The sequence below is a fragment of the Aplysia californica genome, unplaced genomic scaffold (assembly GCF_000002075.1).
Source record: "Aplysia californica isolate F4 #8 unplaced genomic scaffold, AplCal3.0 scaffold00529, whole genome shotgun sequence".
In the NCBI taxonomy this organism is placed as follows: Eukaryota; Metazoa; Mollusca; class Gastropoda; order Aplysiida; family Aplysiidae; genus Aplysia; species Aplysia californica.
Window position 1 is genome coordinate 392,398 of NW_004797799.1, and position 10,417 is coordinate 402,814.

The window sequence follows — 10,417 nt, forward strand, 5'->3', positions numbered from 1 at the left end:
ACACACACACACACACTCACACACACACACACACACACACACACACACACTCACACACACACACAGGCCACTCCATTCACAAATACCCAAAAAATATGGAGAACGGAAACCGTTCGGAGAAATAGAGTTCAAGTTATTTTCCTGAGCGTTCGGAGAAATAGATCCAGCTTAATTAATGTTACGAAGTGGCTATTTCTCTGAACGCTCCAGAAAATAAAGTTGAACTCTATTTCTCCGAACGGTTTCTGATCTCGAGATTTTTTGGTTATTAGCAAGATTTAGGCGTCGCCCTTTCATAATTAAATAATTTCATTCTGCCATTCTGCGAGGACTGGGAGGAAGCATTTTTTGCATCGAGTTCAATTTTTTCTGAATATTCAGATACTTCAATTGTGGTTGGGGCAACGTTCCCGGACTATACTGAATTTGAAAATACCTTCAAAAGGTGCTGCGAAAACAAGACTGCTCGACCTTGGCAGTAACCCATTTTGCATTTAGTCGCCCTGCAAACACTAAAATCCTTCATGTAAAAAAAAATCCCTCCACGCCCCCCCCTCCCCCCTAACCCGTTCACACCTTACACACACACACACACACACACACAAACGGGCCACTCCATTCGCTTATTATCAACAAATCTCGAGAACGGAAACCGTTCGGAGAAATAAAGTTCTAGTTTATTTTCTCGAACAATCGGAGAAATAGAGCTGGCCTTAATATGATCTTGTCTGCGAAAACGGTAACCCGGCAACCAGGCACATAGTCTCAGTGTCACGTACACAGTAACCGGGCTGTTCAGAACTCCAGGTTCAGATTTTTGTCATCCAGTGTTGCCTTCATCCTCACGCCTCACCTGACTGTACCTTTAAAAAAAAAATTTTAAAAAATTATCCCCCCCATTCCGGTGCCCTACACTTCGCAGCTCACAGACTTTGATTCACTTTGAATGAACTTTGGTGACCCCAACCGCTACTCCTGTCAGAGAGGAGGTAGGAAGAAGGCGGTGGCGATGGATTGGACGTACTCTCAGGAAGTCAGGCAACTGCATAACAAAGAAAGTTTTGGATTGGAACCCACAGGGTAAGAGATCAAGGGGAAGGCCGCGTGGAACCTGGAAAAGAATCACAGAAATCTATGTACAGAAAAGTGGGAAGAGATGGGATAACATCAAGAGGCTAGCCCAGGATAGAGAAAGGTGGAAGGTGTTTGTCCGTGGCCTATACCCTGGTGCAGGGTGAGAAAGGCAATGATGACGATGAACCGGTACTCACAATGTGATGCGCACGCACAGGTTCACTAACCGGCCACGATGGAAGCCCGACAAGGCGCTTGTATGACTTTCTTTTTTTTCAGCAAGTAACAGCGCAGGACAAATATTGATTTATTTTCATTCCGGTTACTGAGACTAGGTGCCAGGTTACCGTGTACGTAGACACCATATCTTCTATTTCGATTGGCCTTCGCCTTCAAGTTCTAGCTGCATAACTGCTGGAGGTCTGATTGATCGAGATCTAGATCTATTGCCACCTTTATTCTCACCGCGGGTGAGTATAACTCATGACTCGCTATTCTCACACAAACACCCCCTCCCCTGGTGAGAATAGCTCCCACTCCGGTTTTGGCATGAGGCGAGGACTCTCCCCTGATCTCTCGCAGGCTGATAAAATCACCTAGGCCCTTGGTGGCTTACCGCATGTGGTTGGGAACGAATAATAGTAATATAAAAACATTTTTCGCCTCTCTTGTAAAAAAGAGCCTCATAACCGATGCTACTGAACGGGATGTGGGACCTACCGCCGGCCGGACCATTCGTTGTTTACACACTTAACGATGGCAGGCCTCTCACTTTCTGCCTGCACACAATAAATTTTGGTTCAAGGAACAGAGAGCGTGTACAAACGTAACGAGACACAAGCACGAGACAATAAATGCTCTTGCACGACGTTAGAAGGGTTGTAAATTGTTCAGACCTAATGGGCGAAGGTGTTATATCGTGTTAACTAGTTTAATAATAAAGCAATACTTTAGAAGCTCTTTTCTTCACTTTCTTTTTTTAAAAATTCTTTCTTTTTCTTTTTTTCTTGCTTCCTCTTTGCCTTTCTTCTTGAACATAGGGAGTCTGGAGCCAAAAAAAGAGAAAGAGAGCCAAATGAAATTCTCTAGGCCAGACACGATCCAAAAGAGCCAAATTTCTGGGATTTGGCTCAAAACTGATAACCCATGTCAATCCTGACTAACTATTCGGACACGAGCAGTGACAAACATGATTCTGTGGCGCATTAGCCGTTACCCCCCCCTGGGTCATGCCCGCTAACCTCAGCCCTGATCCCTCTAGGGTGATTTCCAGTAAAACGAAGGGGGTGAGAATAGCGAGACATGGGTTTTTTTCGACTTCCATATATAATAATGATATTTCTCAGAACGCTCTGGAAAATAACTTGACCTGTATTTCTCCGAGCGGTTTCCGTTCTTGAGATTTTTGGTTATTTGAAAGAGTTCGGCATCATCTTTCATTCTGCCATTCTGCAAGGAACGGGGGGGGGGGGGGGGGGGGGGGGGGGGCCTTTTTTTGCATCGAATTCAATTTCCAGAGCTAGAGATTTTTAAATGTCTGAATATTCAGATACTTACATTGTGGTTGGGACAGCCCGGATTATACTTCGTTTGAAAATGCTTTCAAAAGGTACTGTGAGAAAACAAGACTGCTCGACTTTTGGCAGTGAAAAAAAATCCCTTCCAGGGCGAGAATAATCACTTCATAGATCTATATATATAAATTTATAGGTTCATATTCCATTCATTCTCTGTTTTTCTCCACTCTCTTGAGTTTAGAGAACAAAGACAATTTTGAATGGATCAAACTAGAAATAAGCAGGGCCACCAAACATCAAGTAATGGTACCAGAAAGGTTGGTTGTGCCCGTTTTCATCACCATTTCATTGTCCACAGCATCTTTGAAATAACTGAAACATAGTTTTTGTTTCACATTTTTGAATGTCAGTTTTATCAAAATTTTGCAATGTTTTTAGGGAGCTCAAAGTGGACGATGGTGGTGCAGCAGACGGAGAGAAAAGGAATGCCTCTTTCTTAAGTCCCAGCCCAAGCCCAAGTCCTGGGACACCTACGTCGGGTAAAGAATCGTCTCCTGTACTGGGCTCATCGACAGACAAACTAGGTAAGATTGAGGGTACTGAGAGCCAGGAGTGCTCAGAACTCTGGCAAGGTATGACGCTCTAGACTATTACTTCTCTAAAGTTAAAACTATTTTTTTCTAAAACACTTAAAATGCAATTGGTATGAGTATTTCCTAGATCAGATCTGTCTATTCTAGTTGCATACTGCAGGTCAAAACCATGTTCATATTCTTGTACTGGATCTTGTTTAACTTTCTCTTGCACTGGAGGGGAACGTTGAGAAAAAATGTTTGTCATATTTTTTTTTTTCAGCAAAAAGGTGGACTTGTTGGATTACTTTACAAGTTCCTGATACTTGATGGGGTCAAGTGAAGATGGAGGCGAATTGTGTCTTTCCTGGAAATTTCCATTCAGAAATGTACCTGAATGTTCGATTCATTCTTGCTTAACAATTATTGTCCACTTTTTAAACAAATGAACATGTAATGTATTCACACGCAAGAAGAGAGGAAGATGTCTTTACTCGTCAGAGTCATGAAACAAACTGTGGACCTTTTGTTTATTGCGAAATAAGCTTCCCACGCATTAGTCAGATGTTTGAACAATACGAAGGCTAAACTCAATGTTGTCGCATAATAAGTAGTAGACCTTTTAGAATACAGTGGAATCTTGTTATAACGAGAGGGAGGGGACCTGAGCTTTATGTTCGTTATAGCAGGATTCTCGCTATACAGGATCCAGTATAAAATTCAAGGGAAACTCTAAAGAAGGCCTAATCTATGAGTTTGGTGTTTTGTTTATTTCCTTTTGCTATCTCCCTGATGATGATTTTTTTTTTTCAAGATGACCTCTAGGTCTTACTTGATCAAAAGTCGAATCAGGTTTCTTTCTCTAGCGCTAGATCTAGCGATATGGACTGACAGCTCGGCGTTGGCAATCAGAAAGAAAGGGCTCTGGGCTAACTCGCCTGCTGTGTTTTCCCCCACCCCACCCCACCCTGTGGTGCATTCCGTCTGCTTGCGCACGTCACACATTCGCTCCATCCATCACAATGCTGTGACCTCTCCATTCCCGCATCGGAGAAGTGAGAGGCATGGTAGGCCTTGATAATCTAAACTAGGCTTACTCTGGCCTATCACGCGATGCGTTCTGCTTGTCTGCGCATGCCACACCCTCCCAACTCAGTCGCTCCGGTCTTTATTGTTGACACACATGGGCTCTCCTATTTTTTGTTTGGCTAGATCACCAACAAGTTTCTCAACTGGCGAGGTTTTGCATTATGTAAAATTGGCCTATGCACTGTGCACAGCAGCAGCAATATTCGCTATAACCGACTCGCATGTTTGTCTGATAGTGCTATAGCAGTATTTTATTTACAAAGGTAAAGAGGAGAAAAAAACGGGGTTTTAGAATAGTGTCTTTATAACAGACTTCTCGTTTTTTCTGGACTCGTTATAAGTGGACTCCACTGTGCCATCATAGTAAAGAGAAAACGCAAGGGGGAAAGTGGGAAATGGTCATTTGTACAGGTGGCCGTTTTGGGCAAGTGGCCGTTACAGCATGTTTGACTGTATTTCATCTCCATTAACATGGCTTAAGTATGATTTATATTATTCAAATTGTGAGAAGCTGGAACGTGTAGTGCTGCCCTGTAGAGTTCACCTTGTCCATCCTTCTTAATGTAGATTTGAGTTTCACTCGTAAAACTCCCTGATTTTTCTATTCTTAATCCTTTCAGGTTCCTCACCAAAGACAAGTCGTGGCAGCACACCAGAGAAAAGAGCTTCATCCTCTGACAGAGAAAAGACTCCAGAAGGCGGAGGTAGTGGGAAGGATCGATCCTCATCACATGAGAAAAGTGAGCCATCAACGTCAGCATCCTCTTCTTCAACTTCTGCAGGTCCCTCTCAAGACAGGAAGCGGAAGTTTGAAATGTCTGAGGAGGAGATAAAGCAAGTGTTGAAGAAGCATCAGAAACAGGAAGAGGATAGAATGAAAATGCAGTAAGTTAAAGCTTCAGTTTTCTATAAAAAACCTATGTCTGCCTGATCAGGGCTGTATGTATGGTTCTAGGGCTCTACTCCAAACTTGTGCAACTTTGAACTTTTTTATTTCTTTTGCTGAGACTTAATGACAGTGTCTTTTGTTCATTTTGACTTTTGACTAACTGTTGAATGGAAAGGAGTTAAAAGTGTTAATCTAATTCTAGGTGATGTATTTGAACTTAATTAGCTCTCTCAAGGTGTAGATATTTTTACCCATCGTGAGTTTTGCCTGACCCAGGTGATTTCGAAACATTATAGCCTAATGCAAATCTTCTGGGTTCCTCTGCTAGTGTTTTCAATGAAATATTGTGGTCTATTGACATTGTTCTAAAATTAAGTCTATTATCCATGCAAAAATACAGGTCAGGGGGAGGACATTCAGACTTCAGGGATTGAGATAGAAGAGGATACTAGGTTGACTGCCAAGAACACCACTGAAACATGGAAAAGTTTCTTTAAAAAAACAGAAGAGTACTTTAATTTAAAGGTTATTTATTATAAATAGTTGAATATTATAAATCTGATGACATTGCTTGGCCTTTTTTTCCCGCTCTTGAATTTTAATACAAATGAGTTAATGATACATCAGTGTTATGTCATAGAACTGCTAGAGTGGATGTACTCTCCACCACTGAGAGGGAATTCTACTTTCAAAATCTAGATATATTACTCTTCCGTCATGGCTCAAGTACCAGACCGAATTCATGTTTCCTGAGTTTGGTAGCTATGAATATCTTGAATTGTGATCTGATAGATTTCTGTTTAAGTTTGTTAAATCGGTATATTTCAGGCATGCACTGTTTTTAAAAATACAATGTGTTTAATGTCTTTTTAGCCTACCCATATAGAGACAAGACAGTGAAGTAGAAAACAAGTCAAATTTATTTTTATTTAGACAGAACTTACTGTTTCATAATTTTTTTCCAGCTCATCATTGCATTGACTAACTGTTTACATTTACCTTGATTTTTCTTTTCATTTTCTTTTTTCATTAAGAGGGGGTTTTCACGAGAGGTATACAAAGACTTCTGTTTGTTTTCCTTGTTTTGCTTTCATTGTTTCTTTTTTTTTTTTTCATTCTGTTTATGTTTCATGTTGACATAATTGCAAAAGAAATCATTTAAAACAAATGCTACCGACTGCTGGATGTGTTTACAGTATACTGTTAATGTTGTGAGAATCAGTAGAATGAGAGAAAAAATACGGTAATAAGGAGAGGAGTTAATGTTTGCTTTCTTTTCACCTTTTTAGATTGTAATTTGCGACTTTGAAGCTTTTTCCAGCTGACTTATAGAAAACTTGTACTGAAACTGAGTGGATTGATCTGAGGCACCTTATGAGAAAAGAATATTATAAAGACTGAGAGAGGTGAAAATCCATTGATGATAATGTCTGCTTTGCACAGAACTCAAACACATACATACCATGCCTGGAATTAATCAAGCTTTTCAGAATCATGCTTTCAAAATAGAAGTTGATATATAAAGAAAAGAAGGAATATGAGAGTGAGACAGAGAGAAAATGGAGGAGAGGTTCCTTTTAAATGTTCTGTTTTTTCTTAAGTCAATATGTACATGACATACATATATGACAGTTGTCTTGCTCCTTTGTTTATTGTGTAAAAATCTTGAAGGGATAGAAAGAAAGGGGAAATGGTGAAAGTGAAAGGCAATGGGACAGAGAGAAATAAGGTTACTAGTAAATGACTTTGGGCAAGTGGCAAAAATGTTCTCATCATACATAGTGTCTTGAATTTTGATTTGTAGAATAATAAAGGAATCCCGTTGAGGATTTTGATTGTCTCCATGTTCTAGCTGAGTTTGTGTTGAGATCTGCTGTACTGTGCTTCATGTTAACAGTTGTTGTTTACACTGAGACTATAGTACAGTCAAAAAATGGTGATGCAACCTATCCACAAATATCTCTTGAACGGATGAATCAGTGTCCCCCATACTTTGCACAGCAGTTTGTATCAATTTGTCTTAATTTAATCATATATTACCCATAACAATTGATGCTAGATGAAAAAAAACTTTTCTTTATAATTATATAAAAACAATACAAATCTCCTTCTTGAAGGAAATTGGAGTGTTCTCAGCACTTCCCACTTCTCACACACATTTTGCATATGCATATATATGGCCTACCAATGACTCTCTCTAGTGACAAAACTTGTTGCAAAAAATAATTTCATACTAAACACTATTTTTTGCACTCAATATTCTCAAACATGCATTCAAGCACATGATTAGAAGAAAGGACGGGCTTGCTTTTTAAACTTAAGGTTCTATTGACCCAGCTCGTGGGGTGTCAACCTTTAAAGATCTGTAGAAACCACCAGTTGGGACCTTTTATTAGTGCTTATTAAGGAATTTTCTAGAATAAAGCTAACAGGTGTTTACAAAAATGTTGATCTGTTAAGACAAATTGATACAAGCTGTTGTGCAAAAGCAGGAGAGTCTGTGTTTGATAGTTAAGGAGGTATTTAACAATAAGTTGCTCCACTAATTTTTTACGGCACTTTAGAAAGATACACAGTTGTTGGTTTTAGCTATATCCATAGTTAAAAAGGAAATGGTTTGTTCTGCTTAGGTATTATAAATTTATGTTCTCCTTTTTGACAAAGTGTGATGCCTGCTCATTTTATATCTGTGCTATCATTTGACTTCTAAACATTAATGAAAAATTCATGCGAAAACATATATCAGTGGCATCGTGCTCATGTGGCATTTTGCTTTCTTTCCCCCATGTCCATGTAGTTACTAAGGTCTGAATTAAGCTCCAGAGTAGTGCCTTAAGTTGTAAAAGAAAATTATCCTTGACACTTTTTTAATTTCCTATATTTCCATACAATCTGGTTAAAGTTTTGAAGGAGATATTTTTGCCAATGTGTTTTTGTTTTCAAATTTGTTATATGTTTGTACAAATTTAACAACATTTTTGTGCTTTTTGTTTGTTTGTCCGTAACATTAACACCTGTTTGTTGCTTTCCATTGGTTTCTATCCTCATGGTTGCTTACAAGTAAAAAATACAGGTGCTTGTACTTGGTTAGGGACATACATACAGGTGCAGTTGCTGTACTCTGTTGTATTATATTGTGAAGAGGAATACTACACGCGTAAATTTTATAGATTTATTGCAAACTGGAGGCTTAAAGTTAGGTTGCACGTTATGCAGACAATTTTTCTGTACTATTGCACCTGCCATTGAAGACTTTGATATCTTTTTTTTGTTTGTGTTTGTGTGTCATGATTAAGTTTACGTACTGAAGCTCATCTCATTCACTGCCTGCGATAATTATAATATATCCTATCAAATAGAGAAGAAAAAAAATTGTTCTTTCCTTTTTATAAACTTTACCTATATTACAATCACTCGTGCTTTTGGTCTTGAGAGTTAAAACATGTTGTCTAAAAAATAGTGAAGCTTATGAATCCCTCATTAAAATTTCGAGTTGTTTATTAGATAAGTGGACACATGATTTTTTCTCCTTTCTCTTGGTTTTCTTTTTTGTGCTCCTTGTCTTCCCTTATTTGAAACACTCTCAAAAATAATTTAGTAAAACAATAGATTGTTTTTATATAGTGCACATCCCTTCTACAAAATAGGCGTGCAATTCCCAAAACATTTTGTTACTTGCTCTCTTTTGTTAATCAATGTTCATTGTCACTCCTGTTCTCATCTTCACGAGATACATTATTTTTTAGTCTAGTGTGTGGTGTAGGGGAGATAATTTTTGTGAGTGCAGGTTTGTTTTTCTTTGTCTTTGTTCTGTAGTTTCTTTGAGAGATTTTCTCGTCTTGTCCTCCACAGGGTGCTTGTGTCAAATTTTTCTGAAGAGCAGCTGAACAGATACGAAATGTTTCGACGTGCAACTTTTCCAAAGGCAGCTATCAAAAGGGTGAGAGAAATGAGGAAATGTTTTTCCTTGAATTTTCTTTTTTTTGTTGTTGTTGTTTCAAGATTGGTTAGTCATCTATTTATTTTTTTTTACAATTTGAATTCTCATCATTTTTCTTATTTCAAGATGATTACTTATTACAGTTCAGTTGTTATAGTTATAGAGAGGCTGCACTGCATTATGCCTTGTTTCTAGACAATTGATCACCGCTATTCTTTTTACAGAGATGATTTAACTACATTACATCATCAGGTTGTTTTTTTTTCATTTAGATTTGCTCAAGGATTTAATTGTTGTAGTTCAAAGAATTTGTGATTTTGTATTTGATTCTATGACAAAATTTGAGCTGGTGCTTGTACTGCTAGCATCAGATGGACAGTAGAAAGTGTTTCAGTCATACTCCTTTTTGTTGTAAAGTTTCAGAGCGAGTGCTTCTACATGTCTAATTCTAGGTTGTTTTGTTTTTTAATGGATCTCCAATGTGTACGTATAGAGGATGAAATGTGCTGATTATTATTGAATGTTACTGGTAGAAAAGATCCATCTCCTTAGGAAGAAACTGATCATGTGCTCTTTTATACATAGATAACCATCTTCTTTTTTGCTATTACTTGTACTCTGTCCATCCATGCTGTGTCTTTAATATTGCTTTTGCTTCATGTTTCATCTTTGCAGCTAATGCAGAACATCACTGGAACCACTGTGTCACAGAATGTGGTCATTGCTATGTCAGGCATTGCCAAGGTTTTTGTTGGGGAAGTCATGGAAACAGGTATACAATACAGTTTCTCTGTTTTTATCGCAGAATTTGTTGATTTTGAGTTGAGCTATGCTTTACATTAGTCATTGTTGACTGTGAATTCTCATGCTAATGACCCGTCGGCTCAAAGTCAACGCCCCAGTATGAGAAAAAGGTATAGTCAACATATCGATAAATATGACTGAGAAATGGCTGGCTCGTGATATAGTTCATTCACTATCGTGTAACCTATAAAAGTAGTGTTACCTACTGAAAGAAAATAGCTTGTTTAAATTCGGCCCCAAGGTTGGATCATGACACTCCCGGCACTTTTGCATTGAAATGGTTGTCTGTCTTTGATAGTGGGTGGTTGGCGGGTGCTCTGGTGTGGTTTGCTCCTTGTTTCCTATCAAACATCTATCATCTTTATCTCCCCTCCTTCTTTTTTGTGTTTGTTACTCTCTTGTAACACCTCTAATCTTCGGCACTTATATAACCTTATTGTGTTGCAAGTGCCGTAAAACTCTTACTAAACTTACTGTCTTTGATCAGTTGACAGAAGCTTAAAGGAGATTGGGGGGGGGGGGGGGGGGGGGT

At 38.6% G+C, this 10,417-nt stretch overlaps 1 protein-coding gene across 2 annotated transcripts in view; it reads left to right on the forward strand.

Moving 5' to 3' along the window:
- LOC101851523 (transcription initiation factor TFIID subunit 11) overlaps positions 1-10,417 on the forward strand; it is an 18,590-nt gene that overhangs the window by 2,370 nt on the left and 5,803 nt on the right. Inside the window, exons 2-6 of one of the 2 annotated variants that reach the window (XM_005106364.3) lie at positions 3,030-3,175; positions 4,873-5,137; positions 6,176-6,193; positions 8,994-9,081; positions 9,757-9,853. In XM_005106364.3, coding sequence (XP_005106421.1) covers positions 3,030-3,175; positions 4,873-5,137; positions 6,176-6,193; positions 8,994-9,081; positions 9,757-9,853 — 614 coding nt within the window. The remainder of the gene's footprint in view (positions 1-3,029; positions 3,176-4,872; positions 5,138-6,175; positions 6,194-8,993; positions 9,082-9,756; positions 9,854-10,417) is intronic. The other variant, XM_005106365.3, reaches the window with a different exon arrangement.